Source organism: Phoca vitulina, unplaced genomic scaffold (genome assembly GCF_004348235.1).
Source record: "Phoca vitulina isolate PV1807 unplaced genomic scaffold, GSC_HSeal_1.0 scaffold29, whole genome shotgun sequence".
Taxonomy (NCBI): domain Eukaryota; kingdom Metazoa; phylum Chordata; class Mammalia; order Carnivora; family Phocidae; genus Phoca; species Phoca vitulina.
This window is the reverse complement of record NW_022589732.1, coordinates 19,014,255-19,040,485: the sequence shown is the minus strand read 5'-3', so window position 1 is coordinate 19,040,485 and position 26,231 is coordinate 19,014,255. Positions and strand designations below refer to the sequence as shown.

At 57.7% G+C, this 26,231-nt stretch overlaps 1 protein-coding gene across 5 annotated transcripts in view; it reads right to left on the bottom strand.

The window, feature by feature from the left end:
• The window catches only part of ZMIZ1 (zinc finger MIZ-type containing 1), a 234,779-nt gene that overhangs the window by 94,023 nt on the left and 114,525 nt on the right, over positions 1 to 26,231 (bottom strand). For all 5 annotated transcript variants that reach the window (XM_032423917.1, XM_032423916.1, XM_032423920.1 and 2 more), the window contains 3 exons: positions 13,585 to 13,693; positions 7,483 to 7,596; positions 21 to 126 (listed from right to left, as the gene is read on the bottom strand). In XM_032423917.1, the coding sequence (XP_032279808.1) occupies positions 21 to 126; positions 7,483 to 7,596; positions 13,585 to 13,644 (280 nt within the window). In that variant the 5' untranslated portion in view covers positions 13,645 to 13,693. The remainder of the gene's footprint in view (positions 1 to 20; positions 127 to 7,482; positions 7,597 to 13,584; positions 13,694 to 26,231) is intronic.

Below are 26,231 nucleotides of genomic sequence, written 5' to 3'. Positions count from 1 at the left end.
AACCCCCAGCCATCACCTACCTGCAGACTTGGGAGTGAACTTGTCTCGGTTCGCAGCACACACCGCCAGCAGTCTGTAACCGAGGTCCAGGTCAAACCCTTGCTGAGCTGCCACCCGACTGACCACCTGCCAGCAAGAGAGAGAGGAAGGGCAGGGTGAGTCACGGCCAGCACCAGGCCTCCGAGCCCAGAGTGACGGATGTGTCCATCTAGCAGGCGAGGCAGGTGAGGTGGGCAGGCTAAGGCAGGTCCCCAAGATCAGGCAGAGCTGGGACTCAAACTGTGCCTTGCTCAGTCACTCCATAAACACTGACAAGCCCCTCCTCCATGCCAGGCCCTGGGAGCCTGGTCCCTGCCCTCAGGGGTTTCTAGTCTGCTGGTGGGCCTAACCCCGAAGCCCAGGCCCTGCGGCTTTCAAGGACTCGATGTGGCCACATTCCAGAAGGTGCTGTACCACTGTGTCTTGGATGGCTACAGGCCAGGCCTCTATTCCCCCCCCCCCCCGCCACCCCAGGCAGCTCCCCAAACTCCCTTCTAAGTCCCGGCCCCGGGAAGTCTCCCACACCTAGCACCTCTCTCCATCCCCACCCCGAGCTCCTGCACCCACCTGCGTGGGTGCCTGCTGCCCTCACCATTCCAGGCATGGTCCCCACCCAGCGGCACTGGCCCCTCCTGAGTCAAAACCTGTGCCTAAGGAGAAGCACGGATTTAGGACACACTGCTCCACGGAGCTGCAGCTTGGAGCTGCCGGACAGACTGCTAAGGCTTTTCCAGACGGACATGCCTACGCTCCTCAGTGCTCAGCTCTGTGCCAGGCACCCTGCAGCCTCTCAGACCTGGGCCCAGAGACCGCAGGGCCCTCATGCTCAGCCTGGGGTCTGTCTCCAGCGATGAGCACCTGCTCAGCACACGGAAGGCTTCCATCAGAGTGTCGACGGAAGCTTGCTAGCAGCTGTGTGTTTGGAGCCCCGAGGTCCCTCCTTTCTCCTTGAGAACCTCTGAAGTGTGGGCCAGAAGGGGGAGAGGAGAGGGACTGGGAGAGCTGTCAGTCCCTGGGGCAGTGTGGGGCAGGGTGCTCTTGGGGGCCCCCCAAATGGCTCCACAGGCTCACACCCATCAGGCTCCACTCCTTCCTCGCCCACTCCCAGGTGTCCTGCCACGGCCAGACCTGCTCCCTCCTGCCCGCCTCCCTCAGGGACAGCAGCAAAATTAGGTTTCCTTATGAAGAAGGAAGGACCTTGGGAAACGGAGTCGGCGCAGGAAGCAGCGGGAGCGGCTACAGCTGAGTGGGAAAGGAGTGCTCCCAGATGTGGCAGCTCGCTCTTTTGAGAGAGGGAAGACTCCGTCAGCAGGCCCCTAGCTACCACCTGTTCCAGAGGCGCTCGGAGGTCCTCAGAGAGCCTCAGGCTGCCATGGGGTTTGGCCCGGCCCCTGCGACCATCAGAGTAGGTTCCCCGTTATCTGCTTTGTATTTAAGGGTTCGTTACAAGGGCTCTAAGGCTAAAAAGGGTGGGGAAAGCGCTAATCTAGGCCAACCCTGTCATTTAAAAAGTATGAACATTTAAGGCCTGGACAGAGTGAGCCTGATGAACCAGGGAGGAGCCAGTGGACGCCCTCTTCCCAGGGCCACCACCACCTTTTGGAATGGGTTGTCGTTCCTCCCCCCCACCCCCACCTCCTGGGAACTCCCAGGGCAGGGAGGAAAAAGGACCTCTCGGGTTTGAATGTTTGCTCAGCTTCTCTGCTGCAAACAGGAGCCCCTGATGCAGAGCTCCTCTGTTCCTCCAGGCCTCTTTTCCACGGGCTCTATTTGCCCCTAACTGTGGTTCTTATGGTACCCCCTGTCCCTACACACACCCCCTGATCCAGAGGCTCTGGGCCACCTCAGGGCAGGGCATTCTCACTGTTTTTTTCACTGTCCAAGCAGAAAAGCCAAGGCCACTAGCTCTCTGTGGCCTGTTGAACATTTCAGGTCTGGAGACCAGCACTGTCCATTTAGCAGGTGAGGCAGGTGAAGCGGGCAGGCTAAGGCAGGTCCCCAAGATCAGGCAGAGCTGGGACTCAACACAGTAGGCCCAGAAGAGTCACTTCAGCTTAGATGTTGACTATCGTGGCCTTTTCTTTGGCAGAGTCTTGAGGTGGATGTGAGTGAGCACAGACAATTTGTTTGGACTAGTGCATCAGTGAGGCTGCTGTTGGTGGGAAATGTTGATGGAGGCAAATAGCATAATGAGAATGCTGGCTGCCCGGTAGGAGGGCTAAGTGAAAGCTTTGTAAGCAGTGAAGTGCCGAATTCTCACAACAGCTCCACGAGGTGGTATTATTATCTGTTTTACAGAGGAGGAAACTGAGTATGGATATGAGACAAAGGTTATGAGTCTTGTCCATGATAGAGCCTGGGTGCGATCCCAGGCAGTCAGGCTGCAACATCTGGGCTCTTTCCATGAGAGGATCTCTTTTTCAGCCCACAAAGGGTTAAGGCCTTACTCCCAACTGCCTGGAGAAGCCTCAGGCCCTGTGTTGAGGGCAGGAAGGCAAAGGTCCCTCTGTTTGGCCAATACTGGGTAATCCTGTTGCTCTGGTTTAAAAACACACACACAACAAAAAAACCCAGCTAAATTGAGCAACAGGGGCCTGGTGCTGGAATAAGGGCTGTCCTGCAGGCCTGGGAATGTCTGCTTGTCACCAAATCCCCTGAGCCTTAGTGTTCAGAAGGGACGCTGGCAACAGCCAGCTTTCACCAAGCCCAGAGAGGGCAGGGCCGTGCTGAAGGTCAGCACGGCGCAGTGCGGCTAAGCTGGACCCCGAGGCCCTCGAGGCCTTAGGTACATGAGGACCCCCTGGAAAGTCCTGTGAGATGGGTCTGCCTGACAGTGGTGGGGAGGGTGGACTTAGCTGAGTAGCTGGTTGTGTTTCAGAGGCCTGCTCCCCCCTCTGTGGGCATGGCACCCCCAGTGAGGGTCCTGTGTGCGGGTGGGCCGGGAAGACCCCTCCTCTACAAAGGCTGGCGGGGAGCGGCAGCCCCGCTGCTGCCCTCTGCTGGCTGCCCGGGCCCAGCCGGCTCCCGGCACTTGGAGACCTAGCCCCTCTGGGGCCCAGGGGGACGGACCTACAGGTCAGGGAGTCCAGCCCCTCGTGCCAGAGAGGGAAACTGAAGCCCAGAGATGACAGAGGCCGTGTGCTCAAGGTCAGGTGGCCAGTTAGCCCCATCAAGCGGGTGTCTTGCCTTGAAAAGCGATGAGCCTCCTGGCTACGAAGCAAGACAAGCTGTCTGGGGGATGCTAGAGAAGGGATTTCAGTTCCAGGCATGGGGCTGGACTCTGACATCCTCTGAGGGAGTCAGGGGAACCGGAGGCATGCCGACCTGCACTCCAATTCTGCCCCCCCCGTACTGTGCAACCTAAGGCAAGTTACTTAACCTCTCTGAGCCTCAGTTTCCCCATCTGTGACATGCCCTCTCCTTGCGAGGATGAGAGCCAGGACCAGGCACACAGCTCAGTGAACGCTATTTGTGAACATACCCTGACAGCTTCAGCAGCGAATCCTCTGCCTCTGTGGGGAAGTTCTCCCTGGAGAGATGGGGGGCCCTGCTGTTAGGCTAGCTGGCCTCTGTTTCCCTCTGCCACCTCCTCTCCTTCCTGTCTCCCCTCTCCCGTTCTCTGGCCTTCTCCTTTCTGTGCCTAGAGCGTATCAACCATACTCCACCTTAGGGGAGGAAGGAATGAGTCCAGAGAGGCCTGATTTTGAGGGGGATCCTCAGACAGGGGGCTCAGCCTTGCTGCTAGGGGAGGGGCCGGGAAGTGAGCCGCCAGCAGAGTCAGGAAAAACCTGGTCTGAGGAGCAAGTGGTGACCAGGGCTCACACCTTCACCCCTGGGGAGGGGTCCCAGGGCTCCCACACTTCTGCATCATGGGGGTCAGAGGGCCTGAAGGGGAGTGTGGGGCAGGGGCACTGCCAGCCGTTCTTTACCCCAGGGCCCAGGCGCAGTATGACGAAAATGGGCCTGCTTGAGGCTAAGTGGCTTTTAATTTCTATCCTCCAAGTAAGCTGGGTCCAGAGGAGTTCATTCCCAGGGGTCGCCCAGGGGACTACTGTAACCGGGAGCACTTCAACCTGCCACCTGCATGGGGAGTGTTGGCGGGGAGCTCAGCAGCTTTGCCCTGCTTAGGCCCCTGGGGATCTCTGACCTCCCGCATCCCCTCCCTTCCCACGGGACATGGCTGGGGCTGAGGATGTGCAGGGGGACGGAGGACCAGCCGCAGGGCCTTGGGGGCTCAGGAGTACCAGACTGGGACTGTAGCGAGCTGCTCCCCCTTTCTGTTGTCTTGTTCGTAAAGCAGAAGTGACGATCCCTTCCCTGCCTGGCCTGCAAGGTCTTCATAAGGATGCAAGGAGACGGGGCCCAGGAAAGTGCCTCGGGTACCAAGGGGGTCTGCTATGACCTCCCCATTCCCTGCACTTCCCTGCTGCTGGTTCTACTGAGCTCCAAGGGACAGTCAAACTCAACATCTCTGCCACTGTGGCAGGTGAACCAAAGGCCCCTTTCTGGCTAAGCAGCAGGCCAGAGAGGTGGGGGTCAAAGCCCACCATTCAAGCAAGTTTGTGCCTTAAGCTGGCTTGCGATGAGGAGAGACCCAGAAGAGCCGGCACTGAGCCTTTGTCCACACCGTTGTCCCTGCCCCAGAAGCCACGGCCTCCCTGCTGTCTAGTCAGATCCTACAGGCTCCTCCCTGGGCTCCCTCCTCCAGGAAGACCTCCAAAATCCCTCTAGCCTATCCTACTAGGATGCTCCCCTTCAGAGCTCCTGTCCTCACATAAATCATATCCTATCACTCACCTGCTTAAGATCCTTCAAGGCCCCCCATCACCCTTCAGATAATATCTAAGCTCCTCTCCCCTCAGCCTGCAGGTCCTGCGTTGCCTTGATTCTGCTTCCTTCTTTAACCTCATCTTGTATCCTTTCCCTCTCCTGTGCTCCAGCCATCTGAGACTTTTCCTTCCTTCCTTCCTCCCTTTCTTCCTTCCTTCCTCCCTCCCTCCCTTCCTCTCTTTTTTCTTTCCTTCTTCTTTCTCTCTCTCTCTCTTTCTTTCAAGATTTATTTATTTATTTGAGAGAGAGGGTGCGAAAGAGTGTGCAGGAGTGGGGGAAGGGGCAGAGAGAGAGAATATCCGAGCAGACTCCCTCTGAGCCCAGAACCCAACGTAGGGGCTCAATCTTATGAGCCATGAGATCAGGACCTGAGCCAAGGACGCTTCACTGACTGAGCCACCCAGGTGCCCCCTGAGACGTCTTTCTGTTCCTTGAACAAATCAAGCCTCAGGGCCTTTGCACTAGCAGTTCACTCTGCCTGGAGCACCCTCCCCTCTCCTGGCTGACTTCTTCTTGCCATTCTGGTCTCAGCTGGGGGTTACCCCCTCAGGAGGCTTCTCCTGAGCAGCACCCCCCCCCAACGGGGCGCTGGCCTATGTCCTTATTTACTCCTTTAGTGTTTAGGGTCTGCCTCCCCCATCCCCCACTGGAACGTACACTGTTAAGAGAGGTCCACTGTGCTTGTTGCTCTGCCTCTGGTGAGCACAGGGCCTCAGTGAAGGTTTGTCAACTGAATAAATGAGTGACAGGGCTGGAGCAGGGACAGTCACTGGTCAGCTCGTGCCCCCATCATGCCCATCCAGCCTGCCCGGGGCCATCGTCTGATTCAGCTCTGAATCCCCACCTCCCAGGCAGGGTCAGGCTCGGGCAGGGTGCTGGGGGACTGTGGCGGCCAGTCTGGCCACACCTCGTGGTGGTCCCCACCTCCTACTTGACTTATGGCTGCCGGCAGCTAGGATGGAAGCTGGGGGGGCCTCTGGTAACATCTGTCCTTGCCCAGGGTGCTTAGCCTGAACCAGGATCCCTGCAAAGAGGATTACGGGAGCTGGTAGAGGGAGGGGAGCCCAGCGGGCTGGAGGATGAGGAGGGTGGGGCAGTGTAGGCAGCCGCTTGATTTGGCCTGGTGGTTCCAAGGGAGCCAGACGGCATTGGCCTCAAACAAATGGGGTAGCCCTGAGGGTCTCGGCTGTACCCCTGGCCGACATCCCTACGGGCCAGGAGCATTTCCTCTAGAGGCAGTGGGGTCTTGGCTATGTGACCTTGGGAAGCCCTCCCAGCAAGCCTGTTTTCTCCTCTGTAAAATGGGGATGATGGCAGGGCCAGCCTCATGGAGTGTGAGGACTCAGTGAGAAGGTGTGTGCCGGCCCAGCTCAGTGGCAGGCACAGACGGGGTGCTCTGTAAGGATGGCCCACGATCATGTCAATCCTCTCGCTCCAGGCCAGGGCCACGCTGGGCCTTTCACCTCCCTCCTATCTGGAGCTTCTCAGAGAACATGGTGCCTCGCGCTTTACCTATTGTTCCTTCCCAGCCAGGCATCCACCTGGGCCCCTCCTCCCCAGCCTTGGGGTAGCTGGGCTCTGCAGCAATCTGTTTACCCATGTCCTCTTCCAAGCTGACTCAGGGCCTTCTGAGCAGCTGTCCTCGCTGGCCACCAAGTCTCCCTCAAGCTCACGTGGCTGGGGTCATTCACAAGCCGCGAGCTCCTTCTGCGCGGCCGTTGGCCGGCAAGCTCCGAGGCTTGGCAAATGATGTCACAAGCTCTGGCCCTGGCCCTTGCCCAGCCCGCATCCTAGGCCCTCACCGAGCTGAGTGAACTTCGGCTCTCTGGGCTCTATTGTCCATCTGGGCCTTTGCACATGCTGTTCCAAGCTCCTAGAACGTGCTCACTCTGCCCGGCTGCTGGGGAGAACCCCGGTGGAGGTGTCTGGGGCTCCTTCCCTCGGGTTTTCCCGCCAGCCTCCCCACCTCCTGGGCCATCAGCGCGTCCCTGCTCGCTGCTGCTTTCCCCTTGCACACAGCTCTCTCGGCCCACTCTCTCCACATCAGGGCTCCCCCACTAAAGAGGGACTCGGGCTTGGCCAAGTCTTATTCTGTGGTTTCCTAGGACTGAGCTGAGGGGATCAGATGTGACAAATGAGGGATCAATCAGCGTTTATTTAGATAGATGGATGGCTATAAGAGGAGCTCAATAGATGCTTCTATGAATGGACAGAAGGATGGATGACTATAAAAAGCTCACTAGATGTTTGCCCAACTGGATGAATGAACGACTGGATAAAAGGATGGCTAAAAACGCTCCATGACTCTGTTTTGCTTAGGGTGGAACATTTACCCTAATCAGACTTGGAACTCCCCCCCAGGCAGGCCCTGTGCTTTCCCATCGAGTGTGGGGAGCCCACCTCATCCTGAGGGCTGTCTTCCCATCAGACCGGTTTCCCTGAAGGTGTATGTTGGGGGGCGGCACAAGGAGAAGGGTTGTCCCCTCCAGCACTGGTGTCTTTCTATCTCTCATCCTCTGTTGTCTGGAGCCTCTCTGACCCCTGGACAGGCACACGAGCCCCTGGGGCATCCTCCCTGGGCTCCAGGGCAGGTGGGGGGGCATGAAGACTCACCGTCAAACAGCCCATCAGGCTCTGCTCGAAGGGCCGCTGGAAGGCTCGAGGGTCTCCACACCAGTCCAGCAGCTCCGTGGCGGCATTGTGGAAGTTGGCAGGGTTCTGTAAGTGCTGTGGGAGAGGGAAGGAGGCAGTGTGAAGCTCCAGCAACAAGGCCAGCAGGGTAGCATGTGGGTCTGGGGTGGCGAAGACCCCAGGCCTCACTGGGGATGAAACTCGAAGAAAGGGGGCGTAGGATTAAGGAGGCTTCTCAAACAACCTGTCATTCATTTTTCCCTGTGCATCCCTCCCACCCAATCCCTGCAGGATGGGGATTAGTAGCCCCATTGCAAAGATAGGAAAACCAAGGTCTAGAGAAAGACAATAATACTAAAGTGTTTTCTGGATGTTGGCTGTGGGGGCAGGTAAACTCTGCAGAGTTCAGGAGGGTGGCCTATGGCCCCCATCCTTGGGGGCTGGCTCTCCCCAAGCCAGGGCAGGCTAGCCCTGGAGATTCCTTTTTGATGAAGGCCTCTCCCACTAACCATCACCACCACCACAGCCCAGGTCTGGAAGCCCACGAGCTCTGGCTTCAGAGAAAACTCAGCCATGGCCAAATAGGGCAGGGGTCAGGTGGGTTAGAAAGAGGTCTCCGGGCCAAACCCAGCTTGGGAGTTGAACTATAAGCATGCTGTGCCCAGGATATTCTCACTCCAGGGTCTGGCATATGTGGCTTAGCTCCCCAAAACCAGATTTCGCAGGCCCGGTCTGGCTAGGCTTGGGGGCTGCTGGCATTGTCGGGAGGGGTCCACGCCTGAGCTCAAGCCCCTTCCAGTCAGGGGATCTGAGTCGGCAGACACTGAATCCTGGGGCCAAGGCTTCTAGATCCTGCTTCAGACCCAGGCCACAGGGCTGCCAGGGTGGGCGGGGGTGGCTTCATTCTCTAACACCTGCCCAGGTCTTCCCAGGTCCCGATGAGTTAGACCTAAGCCCAGGGGATGAGTGACTCGCCGAGGGTCACAGAGCTGCTTAGGGGCAGAGCAGGAATTCCAGCAATGGGTGTCACAACTGTGGGTCCTCCAGCGGGACACCTAGGGTGTGTCTGCAGGGGTCGTAAGCCAGCTGCAAAGGGGCTGGTGGGACCTTCTAAGGCCCCTGTTGCTTTGGTGCTGGGAGAGAAAGGAACAGTAGCTTCCCCTGGGGCGGGCGCTCTATTCCAAACTGCAGCGCAAGTCTGCCTTGGAGCCAAGGTGGGGAGGGGTCTTAGTAGCCGCCAGGTCCCGGAATTAGGAAGGAATGGAATGTACAGTGGCACTGAGCCCCTGTGGGGCAGGACCCCAGGGGCTCCCTCTGCCTTTGCCTCCTGCTAGCTGCTAACCCAGGGCAGTCCCTCACCTTCCCAAACCTCAGTTGTCCCATCTGTAAAAGGGGGATGACCGATCATGGCTTGGTGGTGGGACTTTTTATTTCTTTTGTGTAGGGTTTCACGACTATTCTTACAACGTGGGTCGTGCAAGAAAGATTTAAAAATGGATGGAAGACAGTGAAATGAATTAGAACATGGTGCCTCTATGGGAGGGAGCGGTGAAGGCAAGAAGGAGGGCAAGCGAGCAGCGGTACAGCCCTCCGTCACGGGGCCGGGGAGATAAGATGAGGCTCCTGCGGCCCCTGGCAGGGCGCCTGGCACGTGGGGTGCTCCCACGTGGGGCTGCCCTTGGCCCTGACTCTGGCTCCCAGAGGCTCCCCTGGAAGCACAGCTGCACTCGGCAGCTCTCGGCCCTGGCTCACATAGGCTCTTTCTGCAAAGGCAGAGCTCCCTGCACTTGATGCGTAGGAGACGGGAGGAGCCTCCACATGGAGGACAGGGCCCTTTGAGAGGGCAGCAGGGGGTCCTCACCTCTGCCTCCAGTGCTCACTCTCTAACATGGGCCCCTTCCGAGGCCGGAGGGGGGCCATCCGGGCTGCACGTGGAAAGCCATGCAAATCGGCTAATTCCCTGTCCGGCGGCCTCTCTCGGCTGAGTTATTTCGTTTATTTACGTGATGTCACACCCAATTAGCAGGGTCAGCAGCCACCACATGCTGCTCTCAGAGCTGCCTGCCCATAGCACCCTCACCCTTGGCAACCCCTTTGGGGCTCCGGGCTCACAAGTGGCCTCTGAGGCCCGTCTCGGGGGCCCAGTTTTGTTCTGGTCCCCGAGCACGCAGCCTTCCATATGATGCTCAGCCCACCCCCACGCTTCTCCACCCTTACGCAAGCCAGATCATGTGGCCTTCAGCTTGGGCTCTGGGTGGTCACCACTGGGCATGACTCATTGGTAGAAAGAACATAGGCGTCCCGTTCAGTGGTTGCTGCTCGGCGGCTCTGTGGCCTTGGCCAAGCCCCCACCCCTCTCTGTGCTGTTGTTTCCTGTTTCGACTATGAGGTCCCTGAGCTGCACAGAAGCGGGTGACCTGGATCAAACCTCATCTCAGCCACTGAGCCCCACAGTTCTGGGCATGTTCCTGAGCTTCAGGCCCCTAACTGGTAAAATGGGGTGCTGACAGCCTGCAGGGCTGCCACACAGCTTAGGAACAATTTAAATCATGCCGTCCCCATGAGAGAGTCGGTGCCAGGTAAAGACTGTGACTGCTCTGACCTCTGTATAGTTTCTTCTCTCCTAGGAGCTTCTGGAGAGTAGAAATAGTGCCCTGTTCACCTCTGGAACTCTCAAGACTGGCACACGGCCAGGGCCGCGCCGAAACGGGTGGGGAGCCATTAACTGTCCAAAGGATGGTCCATCTGTGGTCTAGGCTGGCAACCTGGCCACTTCAGAACAGGTCCCTCGTGGCATGTGGAGTGGCCAGGGCTGGATGGGGGAGCTTGGCCAGGCTTGGATGGTCTGGGGATGGGAGCACAGATCTGAATCATAGGCAGAAGCTTCCCTGGGTGTGGCCATTACTGGATACTAATGCCTGAACTCCCACCAGACAGTCTGCCTGTCTCCACAATTCCTAGGAAGATCTGGGTTATATCCACTGGCCACTGAGTCTGTTGGGGCAGGATTAGGGGACACCAAAGCCTAGACCTGTTGGATTGGCTACCCAGAGCAAGTGATGACTGCATCTTCTTATTAGTCCATCTATGAACCAAACAACCTGTCCATCCAATGAATCAGTCCATCCATCCATCCATCCATCCATCCATCCCCTTGTCCATCTACCCATTCGACCGTTCACTACTTTATTCATTTCCCATCCATCCATTCATCTACCTACCTATCCATCCAAAAGTTATCCAACCTCCTGTCCATCCATTCATCCATCCATCATCTGTATCTACCTGCCTAACTGCGCATCCCTATGTCCATCCATCCACCCTTCCGCTCATTCCCTTTGCTAGCCATCAATCAGTTCACCCCTCCCCTGTTCCCCCTCTACTTATGTGGGCCCTGGCCTGGGGCTGCGCTAGGCTCTGCTGACTTTGAGATGAATATAGCACATCCTCTGCCCCCAAGGAACTCAGTCTGGGGGGAGGCCTGATATGTGCCCCACAGGGCCAATGGCTCAAGGGAGAAAGAGCAGGGTGGGTGAGGCAGCTGGGTGCCCAGGAAGCAGTGGGGCTCAGAGATGGGGGGTACAGGTGCTCAGAAGGGCCCGTGGGGCTGGGGGAGGCTGCTGTGCAGGAATTAGCCAATTTGTGTGGCTTTGAACGTGCAGCCCAGATGTGTGTGTGACCTCTGAGTGGGGCCCATTGTAGAGAGAGCACTGGTTCTCCCAGTACTTGGGGCTGAGATGGGGGAAGGGCAGCTGAGCCAGAGGCCTGGAGGGAAGAGAGGCAGCAGGGTGCTTGGGGGATGGCCAGTGTGAGCAATGGCTAGAACCAGGGTGGGGTGGGTGTGTGTGGGGGAAGCTGTGCTTAGAAGTGAGGCAGGGCTGGGAGTCCAAGGCTGCAAAGCCCCGATGAGGCCCAGCCAACGCATCTGTCATCCTCAGAGCATGCAGACCTGCTCGCCTTTCTCTTCTGTTTAGGGGAGAGGACATCTGAGAATCAGCAGTCTTCAGCCAGACGCACCGCCCTCTGGGGCAGTCGTGGAGCAGACAGACGTCAAGTACTGAGCTGTGTCTGACCGGAGGTGTGGAGGGGGATGTGGGGAGTGTCAGGAGCTCTGGATGGTCCAGGGGGGCATCTGGACAGCCTGCTCACTCTCACAAATGCATCAGGGTCTGGCCCTAGTGCAGAGCTCTGGGCGTGTAGGTGTGTGTGTGTGTGTGTGTGTGCATACACATGCATGGGACGGCAGGCTGTGGGGGAGGGCAGCTGAGGAGATCCCTGGCCTTCCAGCTGCCCTGGCACACACTGGCTGGGCGTCCCTTATGATGCTATTCTACAGACCGAGTGGGGTGAAGTGGCAGCTTAATCAGGGTCAGGTAGCTAGCAAGTGGTGGAACGGGGGCTCGGACTGGCTGACTGGTCAATCTGAGCCCTGGGGGCCATGCTCTGAGGGGGCAAAGGGCACCCTGATTTCTGGGCATGCAGAACCAGCCATGGGAGAAAGGTCAGGTCGTGAGCAGGTCTCAGGAGGAGCCGCATGCCTGTCACTAGGAGGGGCTCCTGCCGGGTGGCGAGACTGTGCTGTTGGGGGTGGGGGCCACTGACAGCGGATCCCTCAGGGCTGGGAGAAGCTGGGCCACAGGCTGAGCTGGGAGAGGGCCTGCAGAGCCTCAGGGAGGAGGCGAGCGCAGGGCTGGAGGGAGGGCACCGTCTGGCTTCTATTCTGTGACCGCGAGCAGAGGCGTAATTGGCGTTTTGGGGGAGCTGTTGGGGCTGGGTTCAATCTGTAACAAGTCTTCTTCAATTTCCTCTCCTCAGACCCTGCCCAGGCTTCCGAGAGAGCTCCACTTGATATTTATGAGAGGACACACGCCCTCGTTCCTGAGGACCGGCCTCAGCTCCACTGGGCCCTGGCGCTCAGGGAGGGCAGGCTGCCAGGGGGTGGGGAGGGCTGGGAGCTCTGCCCCCCAAGGGTCCTGAGGCCAGCAGCCCATGCTGGTGACCCAGGGGCCTCACCCCAGCGCTTGCCTCCCCGCTGCTGAGGCACTGAGGAGAACAGCCCCTGCCACCCTGTGACAGCCTGGACCCTTGTGATGGGTGGGGAAACTGAGGCTCAGAGAAACAAAGCCTGAGACCACGTGGGCACGTGGAGGCGTGAGGATTTGGGCTCAAGTCTCTCTGACGTCAAAGCCCACGCCCCTTCTACCATATTGCTCCCTCCGGGAGTACAATAACACTCAGGAGTCTGCATAGACCCTGCCATGCAGGGCTGCAAGGAGGTTGCGCCCAGAGGGCAGCGCACCACTCCTGGTCAACACTGGGGGGCGCCCGCCAACCCTGGCTCAACCAGGCTGCTTAAAGTGGGGAGGGGGGGTGCTCTGAGCCCACCTGGAACATGCCCCACCTCTGAACAATCCAGAGAGGATGCTGGCAAGCAGATGGCCTCTTGAACGTGGCGTGAGCCTGGGCAGGAGGGGGAGCTTGCCGTCCTCAGGGATGAGGCGCCCCCCTCCACCCCAGCACAAGTGAAGCTGGGCTGTGTGACTTCAGCTGACTCCCTTCTCTTCTCCGTGCCTCAGTTTCCTTTTCTGTAGGATGATCTCATTTCCCAGAACTCTTCCTTTTCTGTTTCTTTATAGAGAACCACGGAAGCAGAGGGGCGGGGAGCTTAGGTCTGGGAAGGGGACTAAGCACTTTACTCCATCTTCACAGCAGCCCAGCTGACACAGCAGAGCCCAGAGAGGGCATGAGGCTGGCCCCACATCACACAGCTGGGAAGAGAAGAGGAGGGGAGGGGAGGGGAGGGGAGGTGGGGGGAGGAGATGAGGAGGGACAGGGCAGGGCTGGCATATGGATCCTGGTGTGTGATGTCAGTGTTAGGCCTGTCTATGCAGCCACGTTCTCACGGGGTGGTCAGAGAGACCCGGGCAGTCAGCCCTGGCCTGCCACCACCACCCAGCACCCGAGAGGCCCAGCTCCATAGCTGGGCCAGCACCCCTCCCGCTCGGCCTGCCTTGCCGGCCCTGCCCTCGCCAGCTGGGCCAGGCTGGGCAGGGGAGGAGGCGCGAGCGCGGGCCACACACCCACCTGCTTGATGCACTGTAGTCGGTCATTGGTCTGTTGGATGTGCCTGTCCATAGAATTCATTCTGGCCGTTTCACTGGGTTCTACCCGAGAGCCATGAACGTTGTCCAGCCTGTGAAGACAGAAGAGGGTGGGTGTCACTGGGGTTGCACCAGGCCCAACAGCCTCACAGCCACCCTCCGGCCCCAGCACCGACCTGCCGGCCCCAGTGGCTCCCAGCAGGTTCTGGGCTCCTTTGTGAGCTGTGGTGGCCCCCGTCCCAGCCAGCCCCGCGCTGGAGGGAGGAACTTCGGCCACAGCTGCCCGGCCCACGGGGAAGCCCATCTGGACTGAGGGCAGGAGGTGCTCCTGGGTGTTCTCTGTGGATGACTCACGTCAGCACTGGGTATGCGTGTCCGCCATGGGACATGGAACAGCACACTTGGGCACACACATTTCTACACACGTGTGTGTGAGTTGGGGGGGCTGGTGGGGATGGCAACCCCACCTTCAGATTCCCAGTTCAGGACTTAGCTACCTACGTGGCTCTGTGTGTGTGTGTGTGTGTGCACACACATGTGTAGGGGTCTTCCCATGAGGCCCTCACCGCGTGTGTGGTGTAAGTGCACAACGTGCCCCCCACCCCAAGCCCCCATGCTTTCGAGTTCTTCACGCTACGAACCCCAATTCCATTCTTCCCTTGCCTTCCTGGGAAAGAAGGGCAGGTGTAAGCGCCACCCCCTCTCCAAGACAAGGACACTGAGGCTCAGAGGGGGACAGGAGTTACCCACAGTGGCACAGGGAGCCAGTATCAGAGTCCAAACCAGGACCTAGGGCTCTGGCTGCCAGCTCGTGGCTCGGGACAGGGTCCACAGATGTCACGGCCACCAGGCCCACTTCCTGAACAGCCGTGGGCCTCGGGAATTCTAACATGAATGTGACTTCCTCCTGGAGCATGAAGCTAAGTGGAGGAAGCCCCCTCAGCTCCAGAAAGCCCCCAGAGTCCCCAGGCCTCTCCAGAGAGGCCACAATGGCAAAGGCAGAGATGGAGAGAGAGAGAGAGAGAGAAAGCTGGAGACAGAGGAGTCCACCCACTGCTCAGTGGTCCAGGTCCTTGGGCCAAAGCAGAAGCCTGCCCGTGGCCGCTGGGTTTGCTCTCCCATAACCCAGTGGGCATTTCAGGCTACAGACACAGGGTGCTGGACAGAGGCCTATGGCCCCCGGCCTTCTCCGCTCTCCTGTGGCGCTGCCCTCCGGAAGTCCCCTCATCTCCTGCCGTGTCACCAAAGGTCCCATTTACCAGGCACTTTCTGTATTCTCTCCTTTACTTTTCATGCCCACTCTGTAAGACTAGAATTACCTCCATTTTACAGACAAGGAAACTGAGGTCTGAGATCTGAGAGCAGCCAAGTCCCCACCGCTAGTAGGAGCCTGTCTGAGTCCATGTCCTGGCTCTCTGCCCCCCACACGAACACCCTGGCTGAGGGAACTACCAGCAGAGCATGCCTGGCCCAATCTTGGGAAGAAAGGCCTGGTTGTACTTCCAAGGAGCTCTTTACTACCCAGCTCCTTGAAAGCACTTCCTATCATCCCATTTGTATTGAAAAGGCAACTCATTTGCGTGGTTCAAAAATCAAAGTCCAGTGATGTGCTGGCCCTGTCCCCAGCCCCCAGATGGCCTTCGTGGGAGGACCAGGGTCACCAGTCTCCTGAGGGTCTCATCTTAGAGAAGCAAAGATCTATGGGTACCATCCCCTGTCACCCCTTAAAAAAAAACAAACCACATAAAATGATAGCATTCTAATACACACTACTTGGACCTTGCTTTTCTCCTCTTAATCATATCTCAAAGTTTATTCCACATCAAGATATAAAGAGCCTTTTCATTTTTTAATAGCTGCACAGTATTCCTAGGCACTGATGAATCACTGATCCAACCAAATTCTGAATGTCCACCCCTGCTAGGCCCTGCTCTAAGGCCTGAGGCCCTTCTGCTCAGAGGGCTCATGCTCCAGACTGAGTGATGAAGCCTGAAGCTGTCTCCAAATTCATACTGCAAACAGGATTGCAAGAGCACCTTTTTATATTGGCCACATCGTCCACGTGTGAATTAATCTAGAGAGCATATTCTTAGAAGTGGAGTTTCTGGGTCATTTGGGCATTTGTACTTTTGATAAATGCTTTCAGGGTTCACTCTACCTTGGAGTTCTCCCACAAAAAGGTAAAAGTAGGGGTAGTGCCCCACATTTATTTTTTTCTACCCTCCAACATCCCTCTATTGACCCCACTGATCACATGTTTATACACCCAAGTAGCCAACTTCTCCATCCATCATTTAGTCATCTAAATGCCTGCCTGTCCATCTGTCTATCCATCCACCTATCCATGCATCCATCCAAACACCTCTAGTCTCCACCTGCCCACCCATGCATGCTTCCAACTCACCCGGTAAATACTTTACAATATCTATATGGTGCGGGGTCCTATGCCAGATCTATGAGCCATGGAGATAATGGTCCATGGTCCAAGCCAGTATTCACTCTATGTGACCCAGTAGTGACTATTCGTTGAGCTTCTCCTGTAAGTCAGGTGCTGGTCCAGGCACTGGGCATAGTCAGACATCGTTACTATATTCCCACTTTACAAATAAGGAAACTGAGGCTCAGAGGTTTTAGTAGCAGCCAGCTCTAGAATCCTGGCTTTCCCATCACAACCTAAACTTCGGTGCAGCTAGTGGGGAGGGGCCAGGGGTCCCCACTGAAGATTGCTGTGGTGTGGTAGGCATGTGTCATGGGAGAAATGTCGCTCCCCTTGCTACCCTTCTAGGTCCCCCAGGCAGGGGCTGAGTTTCTCCTCCTGGGTTTACGTGTACAGAGTCCCAGCCAGCGCTCACTCCTAGAGGGTTCCTGGGGCCAGGGACAAACCATGGTGCCCAGCCGGCCAGCAGGGGGCGCTGTTGATGAAGCTAAGTACCCAGAGGGCTGGAAACCAGCTCTGTGGGGCTCTCTCTTTAGGGCCCTCCTTCTCCGCAGTGAGTACCTAAGTGCCCCAAACAGAGAGGTTTTAAGCAGACTTCTCTGGCTTTCTAGGCCTTGGATTCCCCATTTGTAGAGCAGGATGGTGAGTGGGGATTAGGCGGCCTCACAAGACTCTTATCTCTAGGTAGACTTCCCAGGATGGACACAGCATTTTTATCTAGGGTCAGAGCCCTAGTGGGGCCTTGATAAATGTTTGCTGAATGGCTGACAGATCGTTTCTGGAGCCTGAGGGGGCACTCAGCCCACCCAGGGAAGCCCTAAGCAGGCATCAGGAGCCTAGGCCCATGTAGGCAGCCACCTTGGCACCCAGAGGCTGTTCTTCCTGCTCAATGCCCCCTAGTCTGGGCCCAGAACACTGGCAAGGAAGCTGGTAGGAAAGATATCACAGATCACAGGGATAACTGTGTGTCCTAGATGTCTTAATCTATAGAAGAACAAAATGTCCATCTGATTAAGGAGACACTCACAGGTGAGATGACGTTTTTAAACTCCCGAGATCAGTGGAAATTTTTGGTTATTAATACCAGGAATGGATGGGGCTGGCAGTTCCAGCCCACAAAGAAAAAGGGTGAAGGCCTGGAAGGCTAAGGGTGCTGGGCTTGGAGAGGGGAAGCGTGGGCTGAAGGAGTTAGGAGAGGTAGCTCATTGTGGGGCAGTCTGGAATCTTGCATTTGTCCTGTCCCTGCCATGTTTAGGCAGCAGGCCTGATCCCATGCATTGCCAATTTCCTGAATCCTAAAAGGCTCAGAGAGGTGAAGCAACTTGTTCAGGGTCACACGGCCAGGAAGGGGCTGGGCTGAGATTCAAACCCACTGCCTTTCTAACCATTCCTGTGTTTTTCTTTTCACTCCTCCAAGACTGGCGTTCAGCCTCCTGGAAGTCCTCACTCAAGGGCTGTGTCTGGGCCCAAAGAGATGTCCCCTTGTTCCATCCAACCTGTCCAAACTCATCCACTTCCAAGGCCCTGCCAGGGCCACGGGACTCCATGCAAGCGGGCCGCGTGGGGAGGTGGCGCATGCTCGGCAGCCAGCAGAGGTCGCCCTCGGCTGCGGGAGCACGGCTTGGCTTGAGGGCTGCCTCCCTCCTCAGACCTTGGGCTTCTTCAAGCCTTTACAAGTAGCTACAAATCCTCCGTGGAGGCAGGTCCTGTGCCCACGGATGGCTGGGCTCCCTCCCAGCTGGAGACGGCTGACGGCCTGGCTCTGGGTGCACGCAAGGCCTCAACCCTTCCCGGCCGCCTGGCTGTCTCTGAATGGCGAGTGGGCTCAAGCAGTCAAGCCCCCGCCCCACCCCCCTGGTTGGGGCAGCCATGTGCCTGTAGTCAGCTTGGGGAGTCTGGGGGGGCCTCTGCTCTGATACCTTTCTCTAGGCCTCAGTTTCCCTGCCTGGAAAACAAGGCCGCCTTGGGCAGCCCTTCAAACTCCAACATCTTAGGATCCCTGTGTCAGGAACTCTAGCTCTTTGGAACACTCTATCTCAAACAAGTGTAGAATGCTTGACTTAAAACTGCAAAGCCTGTCCCAAGGCTGCCCCGGAAACTGTGGGAGGGAGAGCCCCTGGTCCGGGGGAGCCTAACATGGCGCACACTCCTCCTCACCTCACCCCCTAGGCTCAGCGTGGCTTCACGCCGCATGTATGTGTCCTCTGCTAGTGACACCTGAGTCCCTGTGGTCTTCCGACCCAGGGACGTCTGGAAAGGCCAAGCTCCTGTTCCACACTCCTCGCCACCTAGCAGAGCACCGGCCGAGTTGACCCTTGGTGGCACCTAGCACAGAAGGCACTTCCAAGAGAAGTCAGCTGCCCTTTCCACACGGAGGGCTGCTCCGAGTTAGGATGTTGAGAACCGGAAGGATACCGGGGGCCACCTGGTCCCATGCCCTGTGTGGCAGGACGGGGTGGGGGGCAGAGGTGGAGAGAGGGGGGCACGGAGGGAGACAAGGGCTGAGTGGGACTGGCACCCATCTGGCTGACTCCCTGACAGCGTCATGGCCCTTGGCAGGCTTCTCCCTGGAAATGGGGAGCAGGGTGCTCTTAGCTGCCCCACGGAAACATGGGGTGCTGGGGCCCTGGAGGCAGCTCCTTAGGGTGGTGGGCCAACATCAGCTGTACTAACAACAGCATGTTTTACTTCTCACGTTTGAGGCCAACAAGCTAACCGGTACTCTCGGCTCACACGCACCCAGGGCAGAGGCATTTGTAGATGTGTGTGCACGCTCACATACACAGGCGCCCTTTTGCACACTCAAGTGCAGGTACACACACACACACTCAAGGGCAGGCACAGATGCACTTGAGCACACACAGCTCCTGACAGCTCGCACAGGCAAGCGGCGGGGTCCCCAGGGGAGCTGTGTGAGCGGCGGTGTGCAGAAATGATTCAATCACCACGCACATCTGCAGCTCAGATCCCCCGGGGTGAGCGGTGCTGGCAGCAGGGGCGGGGCGGGGGGGGCTTACCTACAGCCCACAGAGCAGAGGCTGCGTTCCAAGACATCGCCAGGGCCAGCGAGTTTGGGACCTACCTACTGCTCAGCCTGGTGGGAGAGCCTGGGGGTCCAGGGGACGCATCCCAGCCAGCTCCTTTACCAGCTCTCAGACTCCAACAGAGGCAGATGTCATGGGCCCGGGGTTCAGCAGTGACCTGCCAACCTTGCATCTGATGGTGTCAGCTGAGGTCCTCCTTGGCCTGGCCGCCGCCTCCCCACTACTTCAGCTGCACCCCATGTCCTCCACATGGGGCTGCTCCCTGCATCCTGGACCATGCTCTGGAGATCATACCTCCATGTCTTGGCCTCTGTCCCTCAGCCCGGAATTCCTGGCCCCCTTCATCTATCAAGGCCTGGGACAGCCATCACCCTCTTTGCAGGTTTCCCCCAGCACAGCTACTCACTTCCATTCCTGTGCCCCAGTGTCACGCACCACCTTGGTGGTACTAAACCAGTAGTATGTCTTTGTATCTGTCTCCCCATCAGCTGGGCTGTTTTCCGGTTATGGAGTCCCAGCCCCCAGCCCGGGGCCTGGTACCTAGCAGGTGCTCAGCAATGCTTATTAGATGGGTGGATGGACGTCCATCGCTGGGCATACACACGACCCACAGTGGCAAGAGCTGAAAACCCAATGATCTGGCCCCCATCAGAGGAACTCTGGCCTCGGAGAGACTCCCATCAACCCAGTCTAAGCTTCCCAAAGGGTGATGCCTGTACTGTTGGTGGAAGAGGGAGGATTTCAGGTGGTCTGTGAGCACAACTTGTACATTTTCACAGTGAAGTGTTTGGACTAGAACAATGATCACTGGTGAGTCTGTGGATATAATTATTTAGGATGAGGTTAACTTGGGGAACAATGGCAGACCTAAGTGGATTAAAGAAACATTTTAGGGGACGCCTGGGTGGCTCAGTCGTTAAGCGTCTGCCTTTGGCTCAGGTCATGGTCCCAGGGTCCTGGGTTCGAGCCCCGCATTGGGTTCCCTGCTCGGCGGGAAGCCTGCTTCTCCCTCTTCTACTCCCCCTGCTTGTGTGCCCTCTCTCGCTGTGTCTCTCTCTGTCAAATAAATAATTAAAATCTTAAAAAAAAAAGAAACATTTTAAACATAGTATAAATGGGATGAAGGTGATGGAGGTTAGGGAAGCACTGATCTAATCTGACACCCTCCTCGTCTCAGGGGTGAAGGAGCAGAAGCTCAGAGAGGGGCAGGAGCGGCCTGTGGTCACACAGCACGTGGCTCCTCCACTCCTTGGTGGCCCGCACTAGGCACACCACTTGGTGGCAGAGCGAGAGGGCGGGGGTGGAGCAAAGCCCGTCAGAGGAGAGTCTCTGTGCCCTAGCCCAGAGAAGTCAGGGAAGGGCAGAGGGATGGGAGATGGGAAGGGAGAGGGAGGGAAGAGGCAGCCCCAGGCAGCTGACCAGGACCAGCTGCTCCCCATTCTTGGCCAGGCAGCTGGAGCAGGCCCTTGCCCTGGGCCAGTGTGAGGCCCCTCCGGGTGGGGGGGGTGGGCCCTGACAGTCAGACCTTCCTGGCTGAGAGGCTGGGAGAGGCCACTTTATCTCCCTGAGCCTGGGATTCTCATCTGTCAACCCTGGCTGAGGAGCTGAGAAAGGGAAGTCACTCAGGAGACCGGCTTCTGAAAAGGGAAATTCTGATCTGGACAACAGCTCTTCCAAATCCAGTTCCTCCCTCCTCAACTCAGGGAGTGCCCCCATGCCAAGACGTGCCGAGGCTCTAGCCTCCTGGCCGCGTGGGGCAGATGCTTTGGCTTGGCACTCGAGGCTTCTGGAAGGGTGGGCCCGCTTCTTTCCGTGACCCCATCTCGGAGCACCCGCCCTGGTCTAGAGGAGCACCCCCTGTCAATGCGGGGGGGCGGGTAATGGGACAACACGATGGACCCTCGCTGTTTAGAGTGGGGGCTTCCTGAGGGCTGTCCCTGCAGAGCTGCCGGACAGGCTGTTCTGGAACCCACATGCTAATCCAGAGGGCGGGATGACTTCCTTGGGAGAACATGTGTCAGTACTGCCCTGTCAAGAGTGCCGGCCCGCGGTCCCAGCCCACACGGTGCTGGGAATCCCAGCTGCACTTGGGTGTGCCTCGTCCCTCCGGGGCATGCAATGACGCCTGAACCCTCCTGCCCGCCTCCCCCCCCCCCCCCCCCGCCCCGTCTCCAAATCCATGACCTCACAGTGAACTTGCTCTGACAGCTTCTCTCCCCAGCCGGCAAAGGAAGGCCAGATTCGATCCCGGACAAGGTCACTGGGTTTTCTCGCACCCCCAGAGTGGGAAGAGAACCTAAACAAGTCCTGAGCTTGCCTGCGGCAGACGTTAGATTCTCTCCCTCACCGCCCCTCGCTCCTCAGGATCCCACACCCACCGAGGTGTCCCAGTTATCAGGACGGTACTACAGGTGAGGACGCCGGCCGGCCTGCTCGAGGTCCTGCTACTGAGAAGTTGGCAGGGCCAGGACTGGGACCCTCGTCTGCTCACACGCCCCATCATGCTCTCCGTGGCAACGCGGCCGGCCTTCCTCAACTAGACGCTTCCTCCCCTGGCCCCAACTGCCCTGCGTGTGAGGAAGGTGCCTGAGGAGGGATGAGGACAGTGCAGAGACAGGGAGTCGTGCCTGGGGCTGCGCCGTGCCGGGCCTGGGTCACAAGCTTGCCCCAGGACAGTGGCGCTCAGGCAGTGGCCTTTACCTGCTCTGTCTTGAGGCTCGTGCCGGCAATTCCGAAGGCTCAGATGGGGAAGCATGGGGACAGTTCTCTGAGGACCCCTGGAGGACAGGGGGTGAGACGAAGCTGGAGATGGAGCCAGGACCCCCTGATCACCAGGTGGAGTCCTCTAGAGGCACAGAGGTGTTCTCCACCGTCCTCTCTCTACCCAAGCTCCTCAACGCTCCAAAACCACCTGCCTGGCATTCTGCAGGAGCTCCAGACGGGCACGTCCAAGGGAGAGCCAGACAGAACTAGATGAGCCATTAAGGGCCACCTAGGGGGCAGGGATGGCGTTGTGAGAAGTCACCCCCACCCCCCATATCCCCGGCAGGCACAGCTAATCAGTCACTGGACTCTTCCCACTGAACCCAGGCATGGCCCGCCAATCTTCCACACGCCCTTGTGCCCAGCCATTCTCAACCACCTGGAACCGACACAGGAGGAGACAACTTCTGGGCAGCCCCATCTTTGAAAGGAGAGTGAACAGAGAAGCCTAGCCAAGGGAGGGCTTAGTCTGGGGTCACCACCCCATCAAGGCATGAGCAGAAATCTGCACTCAGATTTCTCAACTTCTGACTTTGTACTGTTTCCCCTAAACTGGAAGTCAGAGCCAGGCTCTTTCTGAGCTGAGAGGCCACATACGGACCACTCAGGTGAGCCAACCATGTCTCGAGCAACCCCATACCATAGCTTCACAGCAGCTTGTGAACCTTTGCCGATGAGAAAATGAAGGCTCAGAAGGGATGGGCGATTTCTACCCAGTCACACAGGGAAGTGTGGCCGACCCACCATGGTAGTTCCTCCCGAGCCTGGGCTCCTTTAGCTAGTTGCTGTGAGTGGTCAGATTTTTTTGTTTTTTTAACCATCTCAAGAAATAAGAAGTTAGGGAGGGAAACAAAGGAATCAGAAAACAGATATTTATTTGCACTAAGAGTGATAGATGATTAAAAAAAACCCAAACAGTCCTCATGCCTTAGATCTAGAAGGGATCCTCGCATCTGCTCAGGCCTATCCTAACATTTACAGATGAGGAAACTGAGGCCCACGGCAGGGGTAGGGGTGGGGGTGGAGTTGAAGTAGAGCCTTGAAGACCCACCTCTGAGTCAGAGGTGGGGCCAGGGCTCACACCCAGGCCTCAGGAGCCCTAGCCGCCCGGAACCCCACTCTCTCTCTGCCCCTCCCTGTGTCTAGGCACTCCCTGTGGCCACGGAGAGCTTACCCCGGGGCCTGCTGGGGGAGCATGGGCCCCTCTCCCGCTGCCAGCGCCTGTGGCTTCCCTGCAGGATGACTGCGAGGTCCCCATGCTCCATGCAGAGATTCTCAGCATCCCAGCTGGGCTAAGGCTGACACGCTGACCCCTCAAGGGCACGCACCTCCGGAAGGCCAGAGAGCAGGGGCTGAGTCGGCTGGGTCTGGTGCCTGTCATCTGATCTGTACTCAGGGAGTTGCTGCGTGTGAGGCTACTCAGGGACGGGGCCACCCCCGTCCCAGGCAGGGAGGAGGGGCCTCATCCCTGGAACCCTCCAGGCACAAACCGGGCATCCCACAGGGAACCTGAAAGCGTATTTCCCGAATGTGGGCTAAGAGACAAAGTTCACACCGGGTGTCCCGAAGCCGCATGCCGACGTACACTCTGGCTGTTCAAGGCACTCCACAGTTTACAAAGCACTGCGTCGGAGCCTCATTTGGCCCTGTATCACCCCATCTTACACAGGCAGTAGAGCTTAGCGATCAAGATCACCAGGCTGCCTGGGTTCAAATTCTGGCTCTGCTGCTTGCTAGCTTCTGTGACCTGGGGCAAAACGCTACCCTCTGTGTGCCTCAGGCTCCCCATCTGTAAAACGGAAGCAGTCATAACAGTGCCTGCTTTGTTCACTGAGTTAGGGAATAGGAAGCCCGAGCACACGAGAGCGTTGTTGGCTCTACGCAAGGCCCAGGTGGGTCTTATCATCTGTCTCCATCACAGGCAGGAGGAAACCAGGGCCAGAGAGGAGCCGGTGCTTGCTGGAGGGTGGGGGGCGGGTGGGGGGCTTGGTGGTAAATGCCACCGCCCTAGACACTGAAGATCTTCAACCTTTTTTTTTTTTTAATGTATTCAAAAAATCTCGTTTTTAAATCTCGTTTTAAATCTAGTTGTGGCAACATTTTAGGCAGAAGTTCAGTTTTTGCAACAACAAAAGGGGCTGTGCTCTGGATGAAGGGGTGGTGAGGGGCTGCTCACTCTGCTTGCTCTCACACAGGCAACCCTGGGAACCACCCCGTGGGCTCAAGGCTGGGCCTCTGAGGACGTGGGTGGTTGAGGTAGCCCCATGCCCACTGATCAGAATGCCAGGGTGAGGAGCTGAAGGGCTCTGTCCAAGTGGCAAAGGCGAGTTGTGGAAAGTTCCAGATGGAAGGAGAGATCAGGTTGGCGCTTCACAACATGTGAGCTGAGCTCTGTTCTTCCCGGGCAGCAGCCTGGACACCCACGTGAAGTCTGTCCAGGCGGGCAGTGTCACGGATGGAGGCAGGGAGGCCAGAGGGAAAACACTACCTATTCTGGGCAAAAAGAGGGCGGGGCCCTGTGCACCTGGGATGAGGCTGCCTGAGGTCTGTTCCTCAGAAACCGGGCCCTTGGGATCACCCCCAAACAAAGGACTCTCTGGTCTGATTAGCTGGAGGCAAGCTGTGTATTCTACCCTCCCCGGGAGATCATGAAGGCACTCTCCTCTGCGAGGGCTCGAAGAACCTGGTTTTTCCCAAAGTTACTATATTGCAAACCACTTTTTTTTTCACTAAACACATTTTAAAATTCCACAGAACTTGTTTTCCCAGGAACTGGCTTTGAGAAATTCGGACCTAAGGGAGGGTGGCTGTAGGGTAGAGGCCAGGCCACAGGAAGAGAAGAGAGAGGAAGACAGGCGGGCTGGAGGGCTGAGGGAGGGGGACCAGAAACAGAAGTGTCTGTGGGACGAGAAGCCACAGGACAGCTGTGTCAAGATATGAAACCCACCACCCCTGACGACTGGGGCCCTGGATTCTCAATTCAGTATCATGGCCAGCGCGATACACCCAACCGGCCTGGAGCCTGCCCCCCGGGGGAGGGGTCCCCTCAGCTCTCTCGCCCCCAGCAAGGCTGGCCCAGGTCAGGAGAGCTGCCCAGGCCAGGGCAAAGGCCAGAGCTGGAAGGTCACATGAGCTGCCTGAGGCAGAGACTGGTTCCTCCTCTGCCCCACCCAAGCCAAGAACTGCCAAGGGCGGGCATGGTCCAAGGTGGCCAAGAAGGCCAGAGTTCACCCCCTGAGGCCATGGGGGTGGGGAGCCTGGGGCAGCCACTCAGCAACCTCTGTTGGTAGTTGTGAATAATAATGAGAACAAAAGGGGTAGCATTAAGTATCTGCTGTGTATCAGGGAGCACATTTGGCGTTTTATGTGAATTATCATGGTAACAATATAACCGAAGGTAGAGTGATGAGCGCCATCTATAGATGGGTAAAGGACTACAGGAAATGATGAAGGAACTCGCCCAGGATGACAAAAGTACAGAGCTGGGATCTGAACCCACACCCATCAGACCTCGAAGCCCAGCATCCATCCCCTAAACCAGGCTCCCTGTGCACCATCCTGGGGCTTTGCAGATGGGCAGGCCCCAGGCGGCCCCGGAAGAGGCCTTCAGGTCAGTCATCCCCAGGTGCTGTCCTGTGCTAGCTTGCACGAGCTGTCCCCAGCCCAAGTGGGCCACGTGGGCAAGAGGTCCGTTCTCAGGGGGCTCCTGTGCCGTGAACATGCAGTCGGCTCTCTGGGCCTGTTTTCTCAGCCCCTGAAGGATGGGGCTGATTGAGGTGTCACATACTTCCCCAAGCACCCCTAAACCTCCGAGGGTAGCCGAGGGCACTCAGCATGCACCTGGCCCTTTCACACACATTACTTCACTTCCTCCTCGCACTGACCCAAGGAGCGGGGCATCACTGCTGAGACTTTACAGATGAGGAAACAGAGGCCCAGAGAGGTTATGTAACTTGCCTCACACAGCAGGGCAGTGGGGTTGCTGGGACGGAAACCTGAGTCTGACACACTTCAAAGGCCTCCCCGGCCTGCTGCGGAGCTAGAACAGAGGACGGGGGAGGGATTCCCGCCAGGCGTGGGCCCAACGCCACTGTGTGACCACAGCACTCAGTCCTCGGACTGCCTGGCCTTGGCAAAATGGGGTGAGATGGTTCCTAAGGCATTTTCTAGGTTGAATGCTCTGGCAGGAGGCTGGGGGAAGTAAGGATTTAAAAAAAAATGAGGGGTGCCTGGGTGGCTCAGTCGGTTAAGCGTCTGCCTTCGGCTCAGGTCATGATCCCAGGGTCCTGGGATCGAGCCTACATCGGGCTCCCTGCTCAGTGGGGGCTCTGCTTCTCCCTCTGCCTTCCCCTGCTGGTGCTCACTCTCTCCCAATCTCTCTCTCAA